At 41.3% G+C, this 19,747-nt stretch overlaps 1 protein-coding gene across 1 annotated transcript in view; it reads right to left on the bottom strand.

The window, feature by feature from the left end:
* The window catches only part of RAB2A (RAB2A, member RAS oncogene family), a 33,197-nt gene extending 13,742 nt beyond the window's left edge, over positions 1–19,455 (bottom strand). Inside the window, exons 1-5 of the mRNA XM_079984678.1 lie at positions 18,965–19,455; positions 8,832–8,903; positions 7,524–7,591; positions 2,710–2,792; positions 2,334–2,426 (exon numbers count right to left, since the gene is read on the bottom strand). Coding sequence (XP_079840804.1) covers positions 2,334–2,426; positions 2,710–2,792; positions 7,524–7,591; positions 8,832–8,903; positions 18,965–19,010 — 362 coding nt within the window. The 5' untranslated portion in view covers positions 19,011–19,455. The remainder of the gene's footprint in view (positions 1–2,333; positions 2,427–2,709; positions 2,793–7,523; positions 7,592–8,831; positions 8,904–18,964) is intronic.
* Between the last annotated feature and the right edge of the window lie 292 nt (positions 19,456–19,747).

Here is a 19,747-nt window from a genome sequence, read left to right as displayed (position 1 = left end):
GCTGCCATTTTCATGAACCTCATTAGCCAGATTGTGGGAAACAGGACATTCCTGTCTACATTTCTCAGCTTATGCATCCTTATGCTACTTTGTGGTATAGCTTTCTAACAGCAGCTTCTATCTAAGTTCATTTGAATGGATATTAATTTTGAATGGATATTAATACAGTAACATTTCATTTACATACAAATGCCTGCTGGCCACTCTTACCTACTCCTTCCTCCAAAATTTCCAAAATCTCTTTTCATAAGTTATATGGGACATGTATTATTAGCAGCCCAAGATCAGTTCTGAATAACTGCAAGTTCCTATGTGGCTACATTGATGTTTGTCAAAACCTCACCCCAGACAGTTGGTCTTGCGGACCACTCTTTGTAAGTGGTATTTAGAGGAAGCAGCCCCTCTCTTGCAGGCCTTGACACTGTTGGAACCTAACACAAGATGCAATGTTTCTTCACTCAACACTTATTTAAGTTATGGAATAAGCCAATGTAAGATGTAGTGCTGGCCACTAGCCTAAATGGTTTTTCTCGGTTTAGAATCAGGGGGCAACCTCCCCTATGAGGAATGGTTGCAATAGACACGTTAATGATTATCCATATTTTAAAGCTATGACACACACTTAGCTAGGAATAAGTTCCTTTGAATTCTGTGAGTAGGATTGTGGGAGGGGAGTTGTTGGTTTTTATTCTTTTTCTTGTTTTTATTATGTATTTTGGGTTCTCATTTTGTATTTTTATGTTGTGAACTGCCCTGTGATATTTGGATGAAGGGTGGTAGACTACTACTACTACTACTACTAATGATAATAATAATAATAATGGCAGCCCAATAAAGTTCTGAACAACAGAAAGTTCCCATGTAACTATAGTGATGCATGTAAAAACCTCACCACACAGATTGGTCTATTGTGTAGAAGTGGAGTGAGTCTGCACATCGGATGTGTACTTCCAGGCCCCTCTATCAAGCTACACCTCTCACTGGTGCTACACCTGCACTACTGTGCAGAACAGAATAAGTAATCCCTAGAGCCGTTTTGGTACATAAATTGCATATCAATTAATAAATAATAGTACCTTTTAAAAAGTGGCCCTTCAGGCCTCTCTATCAGGCCTTGGTACTTGCCCCAGGCCACACTTCTCACTGGCTGTTTGCCTCGGGTGCTTGTGCCTTGTCACTGAACTGCGTGCAAAAACTCTGGCTTTTGCATGACTATGGTGTAGTCTACTGTACAAATATAAAAGTCAAACTAGTTGCTCTGCCTACATTTGCCCCACCCACTACTGGCATCTGCCTTATGCAAGGCCACCCAAAGGGGAGTACAGCCCTTCGACTTAAAAAGATTCTTCAGTCTTGGTATAGAATGCCACCTAGCAGCACCTAGTAAGCTATTTTTTTTGAGGGGGGTGAGACTACACTGCTTGCAAAATGCAAGAAATACAACTACGATCACCACCAATGAAATTTTATCTTCATTTTAGATAAAGTTTTGTTCTCCTTGAACTTGGGAAATCTGCTTTCTCCAATACATTGTTGCCAACATAAGAGTTATTGGTAGCATAATGACAATCTTTAAGTCATTCGGTCCAAACTATGTGTGAACTACTAGTGCTAGACAGAATCTGAAAAAGCTCAGCATGTTAATAATATAGCATTGATTGAACTGAATGTTGTACTTCTGTGAGTACAACACATTTTTTTCCAGACAACAAAGATATCTGTTCATCAATGATGTTAATACTATGAAGTAGGACATTTAAAAAACATCCAGAGAATTATATGAAGAATTGCAGTAAGCAGACCAAAGATATTCAACAAGCCTCCAACTCGAGTTAAGAGTTCCACCGTGGTAACCTTGAGATCAACTGCAAAGGAGTCTAGATTGAAAAAGAACTAGCACATTGTAGGACAGCTCAGACATGAAGCTAGCTAAATGTTAAAGGGAATATAAACATTTCAGTCTTTTAATCCAAGAATAGCTAATGTGATGCCCTATAGATGTTGTGGATTACAACTTCCAGCATCCTGAGCATAGGCCATGATGGCTGAGGCTGATGTATGCCAAAACATCTAGAAACACTGTGTTGGGTACCCCTGTTTTAATTGGCATTCAAATCTAGAATTGGATATATTACTAAAAAAAATAATTCAAAAATGTCAAGTTGTTGTTTTTTTGGCAACTCAGCTGACTCAAACCAGGATCATCAAATGTTAAAATTATTTTTTTTAAAAAAAATAAAGGTCATGTACTCAATATGCTACTTGTTATGGAGCAGGTTTTTAATTAACTGTTAATCCACACCATTTCAAAAGGCTTTTAAATATATATATACCTTTTATTTCCAATGAGCATAATGACCATGTTAGAATTGGAATGCTGACGGGCATCTTCTAACCATGTTGTCAAATGGTTGAAAGTGTCCCTCCTAAAATGAGACCAAAACGCAAGTGAGGAACAATGCACAAACAAAAAATGAACAAAGCAAAAGTTTAAATATATATATAAACAGAAAATTTAATGACTTTGCCAGTTGTTAACCTAGGACTTATACACTGGACAACTGATGTGCAGTGGAAGTCACTTTAGTTCCCTTCTGCTTCCACCACTAGTTGAAAACCAGTTTTAGACACTGAAATCTTTAATGATTAAAAAATATATACAGAAAAAAGCTAGTTACAAAAGTCTAAAAGATTCTGAAAGATTCTCACCTTGTAATGTCATACACTAGTAAGGCCCCTGCTGCCCCTCTGTAGTATGACCTTGTGATAGAACGGAAGGACTCCTGCCCAGCCTGTAGAAATACAAGATTCATAGTTCATTTTGTCTCCTGTGTTTCCTTGTGAAGAAAGTAAGAGTCTTGCATACTTACACTAAGAAGTTTATTGTGTAAGGGATTGGGGGGAAAGGACAAAACCTCACTAATTCAGGAAAAGAGGAGCCACGAATTAAAAAGTCTACAGCACAGAACCATTGGGGAGGGGACTCAAGAACAAGACCTCTAAACCTTTTTTGGCAATCCCTGACAACCCAATTTACTGAATGGCTTCACAATACATGAATCATTATTAGAGTACAGAATGGACTCCTAGCAACTAAGCTCTGAAGACAAATTTGAAAGGAAGCAAATAACCCAGTGCTTCACATTTGAATTCAATAACTCCCTCCCTGGGGCAGCTGTTGACACTAGAATAAATAAAGCCCATTGTAAATAAATGATGAATGACATCTTTACGCCCACCATCTGCTGGTGTAAAGGTTGTAGGAAGGCCAAGGATGCAGATTTTATCCGTTATATCATAAACTGCAGCCAGCTTTCAACAGTCTTCAGATGGAATTCTTTCCACTAGCATTTTATTATAAAAAACAGATAATGGTTTTGAATTTGATTTTATATAATTCTATTGTACATTTAATCAATTTCCTGTGCTTCTGACAGAGTGCTTGTCAAAAGCATGCAAGAAGGTGCCTTGATTGCCACAAATGAAAAACATCAGATATCATATAAAAATGATTTTTAAAAAGAATTCTAACAGAACATCCTAAGTTTAAAATTTTATGTTAGATTTTCAAAAGGGATTGGTCATAGAGCTACACTGATGTCATCCTATAGCCCTCCTTTCTGCTTCAAAATATATGTATGGGTCATATATTTAACCTTTTTTAAAAAGCCTTGGTCACTATGAACTGGACATAGTAATCCCAAACACTGAATAGCTATATTCTATCACTAAATTATTTAGTTATTAACAGCCATAGAAAAGAAAGGTTCCCCCTGCCACAGATGTTAGGCAAAAGCTAATGCTTGCAATACTTGTAAGATTTCACCTCCCACTTTTTCTCCAGGAACTCCAATGTTTACCCATTAACACTAAGGTGATTAGAACATATAGTACATATATTCAACCAAGTTGTTGCACTAGTGGAAGTCAGAAGGACCTCCTCCTTCTTCTACCTCCTCCCCAAACTAGGAGAACTCCAAGAACAGCACATGGGAGAGAAGGGGGGAAGATTTTACGACCAGTGCAAGCATTTTTGCTTGCCAGACAGAACAATCGCCTTCACATGGTGTTGCATTCCACCCATAGTCTTTTGTGATGGCAAAAAAGGAAATGAAACTTATCTCACATAAAGATAACTATGTCTTTAAATTTGCCATCATAAATGAAAAATATTTATAAACTGTTAACAGCATCTATGAAGAATTTGTGTTAAAAAAATTAAAGACAAAGTATTAAAAACTATTCACTATGTAGCAGATATAGCATAATTCCATACAATGTTTAGGGAGTTTATTTCTAGAGTATTCAAGACTTTGAAAGCACCAAGAGTTTCACCAGATCTTCACCAAGTGCGACCTAGCAGCTGACCACATCCAGGCAGTCAGCAAAAATCTGAGATTTATGGAGCCCCTGTATGCATGCCGAATATACACAGAGGTAAAACTGCCAACCTATATAACTTTTGAAGTATCATCTCATTCAGGATTAATGGATGACCTGTGTGGGATTCTTTAAATTATGTTTGCCTTAGATACCTGGAACAGGCAATATACACAAAAGAAGCAGGTGTATACACATACACACTATTCCTCTCTCTTAAGCCTCCTCTGCTGACCATCAGTTCCATGTTGGGAGCGGGAAGGCAAGCCCAAGGACTTAGTTACAAAACTATTTCATTCTCTTGACATAGATAAAATGACATGACAGGAAGATGGCTGTTTCTCTCAAACATTTATTTATGTATTTTAAGAGGATTCTTGTTTCATATGGAGAAAACTTTCAATCATGTAAGCTCCCTCTGCAGTTGTAGTGATAAAGTCAAGAATCAGGTTCATTGTGCCCTATCCTACTTGCAAGAACTATGCCCTAGTATAGCATTGTAAGAGAGACTGCATGATCAGAACCCAGAAGTCCCATTTAGGCAGCAAAGGTAATTCCCAGAAGCCAGTGGCTGGACCAGTTAAGAACACACATTACTGAAGACACATGAGGGCTATGAGTAGCTTCAGACCATCCCAAATATGTAAGAAGACTGTTTTACTTATGCTTTTGGTGTAAAGTCCAAAGCACTGAGTTTCCCATCTTCCCTGCTGAGGTGGATGGGGGAATGAAGGAATGCACACATTTCAGAAACAGCAGGTATGCAGCTTAGAGGTAGTTCTGGATACATCTTTGCCATTAGAGCCCCAAGTGACCTTTGCAGATAGCAGTGCTTCTTACCAGTTTTATCTGGTATGCCTGGTACAGAGGTGTTTGAATCAGGAAAGCCTGGCCGCTGTAATCCATGAGAATGGGTAACCTCGGGACTGAACTTCGGCATTGTGCTTTATGTTTGGCTGCCCACTGCCCTGGTCTAAAAGTTCCAGCTTGTGTAGAAATGTGTTGCCAGATTGCTGATGGGGCAGATGACTGATAGCACATGGCACCTCTGCTATAACATCAGCACTGGCTGCCCATGTACTACTGGGCTGAGAGATGTGAAGGCTTGGCAAAAATAGGGAGGAACCCAGAAAAGCTGGGAGGAAAGACCTAAATGACTTGGATCCAAAATACCTCAAGGATCGCTTGAGTCCTTATATCCCACTTCAACCATCCTGATGAGGACTGTTAGTTGTCCTGCATACTTCACTACTGGCTTCTAACAGAAGTTGGGCATTTGGTGTTGCCAGTTCCATGCTGTGGAATACCCTTCCAGCACAGATTCTGCAGGCAACCTCACTACTAATTTTTAGGAATCTCTTGAAGATCTTTTTATGCCAACTTACTTACTTACTTACTTATTTATTTAAAAGAAGTCAGTCATTTTTATGACATTTTGTATTTTATGTTCTATAGTATGTGTATACATTGTTGTACACTTCTGTGATATTTTATGTACATGGGTAGTATAAATATTTTTATAAATAAATTTAGACTACAGCTGAGAGCAGAAGGTTAGGATGTCTGCTAACTGGAACAAGAAGACTCCTGCAGGGTGGCGATGCACCTAAACATTTTGGTACACGTTCCACTTGTATAGTTCCTATGAAACCAATACACACTAAACTTTTGCCTTAATATTTCTTTATTATAAAGGCACAATACTTTCAATAAATGAGCACATTCCAGCTTAAGAAACATCTCATAATATTACTAAGATACCACAGGATAGCAAGAATTCAAAATTTGGTACAGTGGTACCTCGCAAGACGAACGCCTCGTAAGACGAAAAACTCACAAAACGAAAGAGTTTTTCATTTTTTGAGTTGCTTCGCAAGACGAAAACGTCTTGCAAGTTTGTTTCCTTTGTCTTGCAAGTTTGTTTCCTTTTTCTTAAAACCGTGCATTCACTTCGAGGAGCAACTCATAGCACGCGGTGTGGTAGCCTATTTTGAGGTTTTTGAAGACTTTGGTGATTTTTGAAGCTTTTCCAAAGTCCGTGCTTTGCAAGATGAAAAAATCGCAAGACGAAAAAACTCGCGGAACGAATTAATTTCATCTTGCGAGGCACCACTGTACTTCAAAAAACTGGTGAGTGAATGACAAGCCTGTTTTACAGTTCAATAATTGAGGCAAAACAATTAAATGACATTTAGGCTGCATTCCACACCATAGCTACTAACTTGCACCCTCTCCCCTACACAAACCAGTGACCTAATGAATAACTACCCCTGAAATTAGGGGCGCGGGTGGCGCTGTGGTCTAAACCACTGATCCTAGGGCTTGCCAATCGGAAGGTCAGCAGTTTGAATCCCCGCAACGGGGTGAGCTCCCTTTGCTCAGTCCCAGCTCCTGCCAACCTAGCAGTTCAAAAGCACGTCAAAGTGCAAGTGGATAAATAGGTACTGCTCCGGCGGGAAGGTAAATGGAGTTTCCGTGCACTGCTCTGGTTTCGCCAGAAGCGGCTTAGTCATGCTGGCCACATGACCCGGAAAAACTGTCTGCGGACAAATGTCAGCTCCCTCGGCCAGTAAAGCGAGATGAGCGCTGCAACCCCAGAGTCATTCGCGACTGGACTTAACTGTCAGCGGTCCTTTACCTTTGCCTTTACTCCTGAAATTATATCAAGCTGATTCATACATATGCTTACTGGGTTTGGAACTTGAAGTGTATCAAAAAGAAGAAAAATTGAAGTTCTCCTCACTGGTCCTTTATCCCAGAATATGTAAACAATAGTTAAGATTGCTTTTTCACAGACAGGTTAGCAGAAATCTTCTAAATAGCTCAAGGGAGTTAGAAGAAACCCTATATCCATATACAGAGAGATTGTTGATCCAGGATAAACAGGAATCAATAATGCTTGCAGCAGCTAGTATTATTTTGGATCATGGAACACGAACGCACACACACACGCACGGTCTAGAGTTTGCCTTCTTAGGCGATAGTTCACACCATTTTTTCAGTTTACACCATTTTTGAGTGTTTCTTTTTGTTTTTGTTTTACAACAGTTGACTGGTGCTTTTTTCAGAGTTTCAGTTCCTCGCTCCTGTTCTTTGAACCACAGTTTACATAAAATTTGCACAGAAAATTTTCCTACACTTACCGTATCCCATATCTGAAGTTTTATCTGTTTCCCATCAATGGTTATCATTCGAGCACCAAATTCTACACCTGAATAATAAAATAAAATGTTGTAACAGAGCTCCAACACAGCAGTGAAATACTATCCAGTATCCTAAACGAAATCAAGATTTACTTCAACCTTTTTCATAGCAGGAAGCAACATTGTTCTTCATGCTTTCAGTTGGCTTTCCCCCTATAGCACATACTGAAGAGTCAACAGACTTTTATACAGTTTTGTATTGTGTCATAGTTTTATACACTCATTTCTAGATTAACAGATGCAAAAAAAAAAAATGTCTTTCAACAGAGGTAGAAAAAATAAGAACAATCTAGAAACCTACAAAGGAAGCATTTAGCATAGCCAGTGTGGTGCAATAGTTAGAATTTTGGACTAGAACCTGAAAAACCAGGGTTCAAATCCCCACTCAGCCATGAAGATTACTGGGTGACCTCAGGCCAGTTACCATCTCACAGCCTAACCTGACTTACAAGGATTCTGTGAAGATGTAAGGGGGAGGGGCAGAGAACCATGTATGCCACCTTGAGTTCTCCGGAGAAAAGGTGGGATATAAACTGCAATAACAATAAAGGGAGAAAATGCTTTTTAAAATTATGACACCACAATGTAGTTTGAAAATATTCAGAGGCAGTCAGAAGCAGCTGCAGAATATGAGAAAGTTTCAAATCTCACTGAGTCAGACTCAAATTAAACTACTTAAATCTCTTCAAAGAAACCATCATTTAGGCTTAGAAGAGCGTTACAACTTAGATTTAACAAAATCTTAAAATGATATTTCATATTCAGATAAGAATATTTTAGAAATTGACAATTCTGACAACATTGTTAAGCTGAAACCATTTTGTATGGAAAACACACTCTTTACAAATTCAGCCACAGTAACTTTTAACAGTGGATAGTTGGATGTAATTTTGTCCAATATGAACCTGATTTATTTATTATCAGACTAAGAACCACTGACCCATACCACCTTGTAAATATATGACTATTAGTTGAAAGTCTAGGCCAGGGGTAGTCAATCTTTTTATACCTACCACCCACTAATGCGTCTTTCTTGATGGTAAAATTTCCTTACCGCCCACCAGTGCTTGATGGAAGGATTCAGCTTGTGCCATAGAACCCCCCTACCGCCCACCTGGAATCCTGAAACGCCCACTAGAGGGTGGAAGGGACCAGGTTGACAACCCCTGCTCTAGACATTCCATTTCAGAACTTGATGCATGCAGTTGCCAAGGACCTTTACTCATTTACCTGCATAAAAGAACTTACCTATAGTAAGGTCGTGCACTGGCTGAAACCTTTTGTCTGTGAACTGCAACAATAAACATGATTTTCCAACACCTGGAAGGGAAAAAAAATCAATTTCAAGAATTTCCAAATATAAAGTACTACAAAAAGTGAGAATATTTCAAAATTTCAGACTTCTTTACACACATTTACAAATTACTAATAAAACTACTCCTTGGTGTTAGCATAACATTTCAGAGGCCACCAAAAAAAACACAAAGGATAAGAGTGAGGTCCCTTGGAACTTGTCATGCAACTTCGTAGCAACCAAATTACTAAATCCCACTCCTCCTCCAAAATCATATTCATTATGTACATTTACTATTCAGAAACTTAAGACTCTCACTTAGTAGCTAGTTTCAGATAGCCTCTATAGTTACTCTGCTGCTCTTTTAAAATATACATACTTTGTTAATGTGACTATGCAATTACAATATATACATATATGTAATGTGTATAAACATTTTAAACCTCTTAGAAATCCAACTCTATTTTCATAAAACACTTTTCTATTCTGTTAAATCAAGCACTGTATACTTGAAAAGGAAATAACAATTATTTAAAAGTACTTCCATATTGCTTAAATGTTACATTTGTTTTTTATTGTTTTTGCTCCACTTCCCTCTATCCCGAGTCCTCTTTTTTTATTGCACGACTATACTTCAACTCAGGGATGCAGGTGGCGCTGTGGTTAAACCACAGAGCCTAAGGCTTGCCGATCAGAAGGTCGGCGGTTCGAATCCCCATGACGGGGTGAGCTCCAATTGCTTGGTCCCTGCTCCTGCCAACCTAGCAGTTCGAAAGCACATCAAAGTGCAAGTAGATAAATAGGTACCACTGTGGTGGGAAGGTAAACGGTGTTTCTGTGCGCTGCTCTGGTTTGCGAGAAGCGGCTTAGTCATGCTGGCCACATGACCTGGAAGCTGTACGCCGGCTCCCTCGGCCATTAAGTGAGATGAGCACCGCAACCCCAGAGTCAGTCACGACTGGACCTAATAGTCAGGGGTCCCTTTACCTTTATACTTCAACTCTCCCATTTTCCTTCAATTTCTCCTTAGCATTATATTCAGCTTAACAATCGCCACTGGCCCCCAAATATTCCCATCTGTTATACTGTACATATGAACTATGACTGGCTTATTCCTACAATTTGAATATTATTATTCTATTATATATTCTTTACTATTAGCCTACATGTTGTGTTTGTATTGTTGTGATTGGTTCGTATTGCAACACAGTGGTTTGTTTTTGGTTCCCCAAATATTTCTGACGGATTCTTTCTTTCCTGGTTTTGGACTATCCTTCTATACTTGTGCATACATAACCCTGGTTACTATTAAACGAACATAATAGTGGACTATTTGCAAAGCCTAATGACAAATTATGTCATTTTATAACCAATATCATTTCCATCATATGTATGAAATCATTCTGCTTTTCCAAGGGATCCAAAGCCATTGTACCATGCTTTTCATGCAATTTTCTCTCTAATTCATGGCTGACATGAATTTGCTTCCAAATAGGCATTTCCATATTTTCTCCTAAATTTCCGTTTGCAATTCTCTTTCCCATTTCATCATATGATTAAGTTTTGTCTCTGAATGTTTGTGCATGGACACTTGACATAAAGCTGAAAACCATTTAACTGTGCCATTCCTTGTTAACCTTTCAAATTGTTTTACAGTTCTCGCTTCCTGTTTTTGTCTCAGTCCACTTAGAACACTTTTTATTTGTATGTATTTAAAGGTGGTGCTATCATTTGTTCCCAAGTTCTTATCTTCTCTAAATTTTTTTAGTTATATAGCTGACCTTAAAATTTGGCATGAAACAAGCATAAGTGGACCACTCATCTTCTATTATGTGTAATATTAGTGAAGTACAAGGTGCACTCTTTTATCATTCACTGCACCGCCCGTGTCAAAATACCTGCTTCATGTTACTATTCTAAATAAGAGATTACAAATCCTCTCTTCTTACAGGCTTTTCTTCCTTATACTTTATTTATTCTCAATTTCTTTCTAGCCAGAAAAACTTAAGATATAATTTCTTGCCGCTCTTGATAGTTTTAAATGTAACAGGTATTTTACATCAGACTTTTGTGGTCTTACCTCTTGCAACATTTTATTATTATTATATATGGCCTTCATCCAAAGATCTCAGGGTGGTTCACAAGATAAATAGCACATAGCTCAGGTGTTGCTGAGAGAACTTCAAACCAGGACTGTGATTCAAATAGCCCTCAGTAGAAGTGAAAGAACTGCTTTCTCAGTCCAAGACAGATAAACGTAAGCAATGACAAATCTAAGAAACTATGATATGTAGGAATCATGAATGCCCAAGCTCTAGCATAGAAACTATGCTAGCAATGGACCAAACAGCTACAACTTTTTGTCAGGAACAGACAGTTTGTGCATAACAACCAAATTTCCAGCTAAAAATGTATTTAATTCCTGCAAGCACCTACCACATGCCACTTTCACAAGGAAACTTTGGGGCTTCATATATTTGTACATGAAAGGACTCGTTTGCATATGCATGTGAATCATCTGTCAACAATAACATAAAACGGCAACTTGCATGAGTTACACCTCAAAGATAAAAGAAAAACCCAGAGGTAGAATGTTCCTATCAAGAATTCATACATTCTCAGTTTTAAGATCAAGTGGTATGAAGCCAATATGCATGCACAGCCCAATCCTATGTTATACAGTAATAGATAATAAATATGGTTTTATACATAAGCCTTAATTAAGAATTCCATGACCTGCATATAACCAGCTTCTTTACACAATTCATCCAAAAGCCACTGAAACCTGTTACCTGCTTCAATGGATCTCCTGCAATGTAGGCTAGTAAACACTCCAAGTTATTAAAGGAGGGGGGAAAGTTGACTTTGGTGCAGTTTGGAATTGTACTTGAGGCATGGTTAAATATGGAATTTTCCAGCTTGATGGAAGAGGAGGGTACCAGAGACATGACAGACCCTCTTAAAATTCCTCTAAGGAGCACTACTGTGAGAAAATTGACTTGAGCAGCAGTCAATCTATTCCCAGAACTGAGGCAGGGTGTGACTTCTCAAAGGGAGATGCATGTGGTAATTATCACAGCTCTTTGCTCTTGGAAGACTGGGAGGATATCTCCATTGATAGGATGATTATGTTGATCTTCTGAATCTGAGTAAATTTGTAGGCTGGTTAAGGATTGAATAACAATTCGATTTACACACAATTTCTGAAGTCATTTCTATATTCTATTCTGCAGCTCCACTTTGCACCCATTTTGACAGTCACCCCCCATGTCCATGGTAACTTCCTGCATGTTCTGCTTCCCACACAATACTAACCACCCTTTTCACCTTTTGTTCAGTTACAAAGTTATCACACTCTCCTATTATTCAGACTCTTTCATGCCCCTGCTTCATCTTCAACCCTATTCCCATGCCTCCTACTCCCTCCTTTGTTGTAACTCCCCTTGCACTCCCATTTTCACCTTCACTACTTTTTCTTCCACCCTTCTTACTGTTCTGAACTCTCCCTTGCATACAGATCACCACCCCCATTTCCATGCCTAGTCCTCTCTACTCTGGAGTCCCCTCTGCAAACATACTCCATAGCATGGGTAGGCAAACCAAGGACCAGGGGCCGGATCCAGCCCAATCGCCTTCTAAATCCGGCCCGCGGATGGTCGGTCCGGGAATCAGAGCGTTTTTACATGAGTAGAATGTGTCCTTTTATTTAAAATGCATCTCTGGGTTATTTGTGGGGCATAGGAATTCATTCATATATTTTTTCCAAAATATAGTTCCGCCCACCATAAGGTCTGAGGGACAGTGGAGTGGCCCCCTGCTGAAAAAGTTTACTGACCCCTGCCCCATACTAATATATGTTGATGTATCTTTAAGATAAATAGAGTCTTAAGAGCAAGGTTGTCAGTTAGCTTATTCAGCTAGAGAATGTTAAGTTCAGTCGATGGCTGTTGTACATATCGGGATGTTTGCTTGTTAATAAAATATCTGATCTAAATTACTACAGTGAATCTAGAATTTCATGCTGAAGACAACACATGGTACTAGGAGTAAAATATACGGTACTATAGGAAGGTACTATGGAATATTTAAAGACTCTACATTCTTTCTCTCTCTTCCATGAGGCAGCTGAGGAATGGAAGAAGTTTAAAACAACACCCTCCCCTTTCAGTATTTCTCCTTTCTTGCAGTACTCAAGGAGAGGCAGAAGTCTGAGTAAAGTGAGGGTGGACAGACAATGAGAGGAAAACCATGGTTTTAAACAACAGTAGAGGTTTGAGTAGATAAAAGATGGAGGGACTGACGTCCATTTTTCTTTAGGTGGAAAGAAATTTGGCAAATAAATCGGCTTGGCATTTCAACATTTGCCTGGCAACTACTGTCAGCAATATATATATGCACACATGTAAGTAAGCAGGCCGCTAGGGGAGAGGCAGAATACATCACTTCTGTGCATTCAGAAAAGAAACCCTCCACACCAAGCACTGAAATGTACCGGTACTTGTTGCTCTAGCCTTTACCTGCCAGCCACCAGTCAGCTTGTAAAAAATTTCTGCAGACTAGTAATTCTTGTGGATACAATTTAGAATTGTGAAATTGAAGAAATTATTAAACTGTAGTAACAACAACAACAACTTATTATAACAACAAAGGTCTACCAATACACACATAAAATGTAAAACTATTTTTTGGTGTGGGAAAACTTCTTTTGACCAGTGGCTAAGCTTCATGCTCTGGCACCGGGGGGCGGGGGGCGGATGGAGAGCAGGCAGGGGCGGGGCTGGTGCACATCCAGGGGGAGTGGCGCGCTGGGGAGTGGCACTCCCTGAGGGAGTGGAGGGAAAGCCACTATGGCACCCCACCGGGATCGCGCTGCTGGAGGCGGTGCGCTCCCCCTGCACTCCTCTTCCTCTGCCACTGCTTCTGAGTACTTTTTTATTTTACCTTGATGTAATTTCAAAAAGGAATACAAGGGAATAAACAGAAAAGCCACAATCACAACTGCTTAAGAGCATTTCATTGTTGACCAATACATTGATTATGACTAAGCACCTACTTAAAAACAAAACAAAATAAAATTGCAGGACTTTGCAGCACAGTATCCGTATCTCCTCAACACTCACCAATCTGAACTGGTGCCATATTTTGTTTTTACTGCAAAGGCTCAAGAACAAGTAAATGTGAACAAATTATGCCTGAGCATTAAACAGCACTTCTGCAATCTTGCATAAATGTCCAAAAATCTCTATTCAAAGGCAGCTTTCAGTCTACTTTCACTCAAAGCATCTACAGCTTCTGTCAAATACAAACAGCTAAGTTTACTTCACTCCTTTCCCTAGGGTTCAGACTGACCAAGAGAAAGATAAATGCAAGGAGATAAGAACTCCTTCCAAAAAGCAACACAAAGAACAGGGGTAGCTAACTTTTGTTGATGGACTATTATTTCCATAAGTCCTGACCATTGGTCATGCTGGCTGGAACTGATGGGAGTTTGGAATCCAACAACATGTGGAGGGCAACAGGTTGTCCACTATTATCATAGAGCAAAGATAAAGTAATGAAAAGTTAAAACACTGTGAATCTTGAAAAAAGCACGAAATTTGTTAAGAGGAAATTTAATCAGCACTGAATCAAATATGGCTAAAAGATTTTGCTTTAAATGGCAAAGCAATGCAAATCAACACTGGCCTGCAAATTAAAAGATGTGAGCCACTACCTGGACCTGGGGTGATTTTAGTTGCTAGTTGCTAGTTACTAGTTACTAGAAAGCTCCAATGTAGGAGAATCCACAACCTCTTTTGGGAGTTTATTATACTGTCAAATAGCTTTTACTATCAGACAGTTCTTCCTGATGCTTAGTTAGAATCTCCTTTCTTGTAACTTGAATCCATCGATACAGGTCCTACCCTCCGGAGCAGAACATACTTGCTTCATCTTCCATGTGACAGCCCTTAAGATATTTGAGGAGGCTATCATATCTCCTTTCAGTCTCTTTCCCAGGCTAAACATACCCAACTCCCGCAACTGTTTCTCATAAAGCTTGATTTCCAGACCCTTGATCATCCTGGGCATCCTCCTCTGCACACATTCCAGCTTGTCAATATCCTTCTTAAATTGTGACACCCAGAACTTGACACAGTATTCCAGGTGTGGTCTGATGAAGGCATAATAGAGTGGTACTATTACTTCCCTTGACCTGGACACTATAATTCTGCGGCTTTTTTTTTTGCTGCTGCATCACACTGTTGACTCATGTTAAGCTTGTGGTCCACTAAGACCCCCAAATCCTTTTCATATGTACTGCTAATAAGCCAGGTGTCCCTCATCTTATATTTGTGCATCTGGTTCTTCCTGCCTAAGCACAGAACCTTATATTTGTCCCTAGTTAAATTCATTTTGCTAGTTTGGGCCCAGTTCTCCAATCTGTTAAGGTCATTTTGAATCCCAGTTCTTTCTTCTGATGCATTAGCTACCCCTCCAAGTTTAGTGTCATCTGCAAATTTGATGAGCATCCCCTCAATTCCTTCATCCAAGTTGTTTATAAAGACATTGAACAACAGTGGGCACAGGACAGAGTGCTGCAGCACCCTTAGTGAGCACACTTTGGGTTCAGTCAACCAGCTATAAATCCACCTAAGAGATACCTCATCCAGCCCGCATTTTACCAGGTTTTCTGCAAGAATATCATGGGGGACTTTGTCAAAAACCTTGCTGAAATCAAGACACACCATACCCACAGCATTTCCCTTATCCACCAAGCTTGTAACTCTATCAAAAAAAAAAAGAAATGAGATTTGCCTGGCATGACTTATTTTTGAGAAGGCCATACTGGGACTTAATAATCACAGCATCCTTTTTTAAGTGCTCACAGATTGACTGTTTAATTATCTTTTCTAGGACCTTTCCTGGTATCAATGTCAGCTCACCTAGGTCTTATTTTCTCCCCTTCTTAAATATGGGGACAACATTTGTCCATTTCCAGTCTGCAGAGACCTCAACTGTTCTCCAATAATTCTCAGATTATAGAAAGAGGCTCTGAAAATACATTGACTACAGCACTCAATATGCCTAGCTAAAATAATTTTTAATTTACTTGTAGAATCTCCTGGATTCTGCTTGCAATGTTGAAATCAAATACTGAATATATGAAGAGATTGATTACATAGCTCAATCCTACACATGCTTACCTGGAAGTAAGCTAGACTGAATTTAATGCAGCCTTGTAAACAAGCCATGTTTCCTAGCCTGCCAATCAACACATCCCTATGTTGTTCATTTGTGAAATATAAACTGCCTGAAAATGGGAGGGCACATTTCAAATTTATAAAAGTTTCCCTGCCTGGTCACCAAATGACTATTTCATCTCACCATAGGCAACCAAAGAAAGACTGTTTAGAAATGTAAATGTGGCTTAATAGAACCTCTTTCCTAGTAACCATACATACAAGTTCTATGCTTTAAGTAATGAAAGTTGGCCAATCTTGGTTTGTTGTTTCTTTTAAAATGAAATATCCCAAGACCTAAAGAATCAATAGAAGTGCAAATGCAGTCTGATCGAGTAAGTTCCAATGTGAACAGAAGTGTGCCTAGGAGTGCAACATTATATTACTTTGCTGACTGAGTACCTCCAGACTGCATAATACAGCAGTAAGAAATTGAATCAGTGGTACCTACTTCAAACGAACTTTTATAGAATCAGACTGTAAATATGTTTGTGCCACAGACTTTTTAAAAAATTAAAAAATGCATTTTAAAAGAGGAAAAAGTGACTGAAATATAACCTATTATGTACTCTAGAGCTGAGGAATCTTGAGTAAATAGACTAAAATCTCAATGAGGATAGACAGAAGAAGTAAATGAAATACAGATACCTTTGTATTTTAGGGTTTCCCCCCTAAAGATAAGAGGAAGGGGAAAGGGAATAAGCATTCAAGAGGCTACTAACTTTATAAACAGCTAATACAGTGGTACCTCGGGTTAAGAACTTAATTCATTCCGGAGGTCCATTCTTAACCTGAAACTGTTCTTAACCTGAAGCACGACCTTAGCTAATGGGGCCTCCTGCTGCCACTGCACCGCTGCGTGATTTCTGTTCTCATGCCGAAGCAAAGTTCTTAACCCGAGGTACTATTTCTGGGTTAGAGGAGTCTGTAACCTGAAGCATCTGTAACCTGAAGCGTCTGTAATCCGAGGTACCACTGTAAAGGAATATGTTTGTCCAATCATATACTTGTCAAGAAATTTTCAGCATCACTCCTCACATTATATGGTGGCTAACATGTACTTTCAGCTACGTATACTCATGGCAGAAGCTTCAGCCAATTCTAGTTCCTTATATACCTGTTTGATACATGCAAGGCGAAAATGTTGATATAGCTCTTTGTGAATGTTTTGCACATATGTGTATTATATAACGTATTAAATTGGTCCTTCACAGAAAGGATTTCTAGTCTTTGGATAAGTTTGACAGAAATCTCTCTCACACACATTCACACTTTCCCCAACTCAACTATTTTCATAAATAAATAGCTAAAATGAAAAAACACTAAAAATCTAAAAAGGTAGTTTTCAAATAGTGGCCGATAGGCATTAAAGTGTATTAGATTATTCAACACCATGTGTGACGTTTAAGCTTAATTCACTTGGGGAAACAAGAACCCCAAGTATTTATTCTAACATGGCAGTTGCATAGCACTTTCTAGTATTCAAACTACATCACATGCATTGTCTAGTTGTGATTCTTCAATTGTAAAGGAAATCAGTATCATTATATTCTGTGCTGCTGATGGGGGGAATGGAGCAAAGAGTAGCTTGTCTAAGGCCACCTACTGAATTTATGCAGAGATGATATGAATACAAGATCCTTTTTGATTGGTAGCTCAGTCTCTTAGGTCACTATACTGCATGTTGTTGTTTAGTCGTTTAGTCGTGTCCGACTCTTCGTGACCCCATGGACCAGAGCACGCCAGGCACTCCTGTCTTCCACTGCCTCCCGCAGTTCGGACAGACTCATGTTTGTAGCTTCAAGAACACTGTCCAACCATCTCGCCCTCTGTCGTCCCCTTCTCCTTGTGCCCTCCATCTTTCCCAACATCAGGGTCTTTTCCAAGGAGTCACTATACTGCATCTATCATGCTAAATTCCATCATGTTCAAGTCAGAGAGATGGCACTAAAGGGCCTCTCCATAGGCTCAGCCGCAACACCACCAACTTTTGGCTCCTCCTCTCCTTGAACTCTTCCTTCCAGCTGGCCATTACAAGAATTCTGTCACTTAAGATCCCCCTTTGATCCTTTCTTTTCTGCCGGTTTCCCCACTTTTCTGCCCTGTCTTTTACATTCTATACCGCAGGGGTAGAGTAGGTTTATTACTGTCACTTTATAAGCTTTTTTCGGCTAAGGAGTGGCAGCAAATACTTTAAACCAACGTCCAGGAACAGAGCCACGACCAATGAACGGTGGAAGCCACTTTTATCTGGTAGATTTTCTTGGAACGTAAAACATATCCAGAGGTGGGGAGGGTGCTTTAGTTACAGGTCAGTGTATCTTTGGGCAGAGAGGGATTAAAGGTGTGATCCTTTAGGGCCTTGCTCCGCAGGCGTGTCTGACAGAGGCCTGGAGTGAGAAGTCTTGGCCGAAGGCCCAGCGCGTCTCGAGGCCTTGTCAACCCCCCCTCCCAGGGGGGTGTTATCACCACTCCCCTATTGCCGCACCGAAGCGTCCGGCGTGGCCAACGGGGCTCTTCGGACGCGTCCGAAATGAGGTCAACGACAAGCACCCCGCCCGCTGCACCCATTTCAGGGCCTCCGCCGCCGCCGCCCCGCTCCCTTCCCGGGAACTCTCTGGGTGGAGAGGCCTTAAAACCAGACGGCAGCGAGGGGGCTCTGGAGGCGCTGGCAGCCGAGCCCTAGGCCTCGCCAGGCCGCGGGCGGGGCCCTGGGCCGAGCACCTCCCCCTGCCGAGCCCAGTCACCACCACGTCGGCGCAGCCAACACTGCGGAAATGGGGCAGCCGAGAGGCGTTGCGCAGGAAGCGCCGAGGCCGCCAGCAGCGCAGGCCCCTTTTAAAGCTTCCCCGGCGGGCCGCCCTTACCTGTGTCCCCGATTATGATGTACTTGAAGAGATACGCGTAGGCCATGTCCTTCCAGTCGCCGCCGCCGCCGCCGCCGCCTTCCTGCGCCTCCCGCTCGGGCTGCTCGCTGCTTGGTGACGCGGCGCGCACTCCCCCGCCCCTCGCTGTCAGGGCTCGCGCAACGGAAGGTTCGAAACCGTTGGCAGCGGGCCCCCCTCCTCCAGCTCCTTCCAACCGCCCTCGGGCTTCTGACAGCTTCCCTCAGCGAGCCTCCCACGCCGGCCTTCCGCGTGCGCCTGGGCGCCTCGCCTCCCCTTCTTTCCCCTGCCGGGCCTTTGGAGGTGCCTTCAGAGCGTCCCGAGGAACGCGCGGTTCGGACGGAGGGCCGGTGGGAAGGCGGGCGGGGGTGGGGGAGAGAGCGAGGGAAGCAGGAACAATAACAGGCGCGAGGCTCCCGAACGCTCCGGCAACGTCACGCAGCGCTCTCTCCGCCGACCCGGAAGTGCTGAAGCAGCCGGTGCCTCGGCCTCGGCGTGCGGGCGAAGGGGAGGATCCCTGGCAGTGATGCGAGGGACGGGGCGGCCGAGCGCCTGGCGCCTTCGGCCTTGGGGTGGGGCCCGAGGCTCCTGGGCCGCCGCCCTGTCCGCTGCAGGCCGAGGAAGCGCCCTCGCTGCCTCTTGGAGGGAATGGTCGCTGCGAAGCGCTTCGTCGCCCCGGCTCTGGCTGGAGGATCTCGGCGGCCGCATCCTGGCACAGCAACACTCGCACTTTTAACTAGGGCGAGTTGGGGGTTTTTGGAGGGG

The sequence above is a fragment of the Podarcis cretensis genome (assembly GCF_951804945.1).
Source record: "Podarcis cretensis genome assembly, chromosome: 7".
Taxonomy (NCBI): Eukaryota; Metazoa; Chordata; class Lepidosauria; order Squamata; family Lacertidae; genus Podarcis; species Podarcis cretensis.
This window is presented reverse-complemented; position numbering and strand designations above follow the sequence as displayed.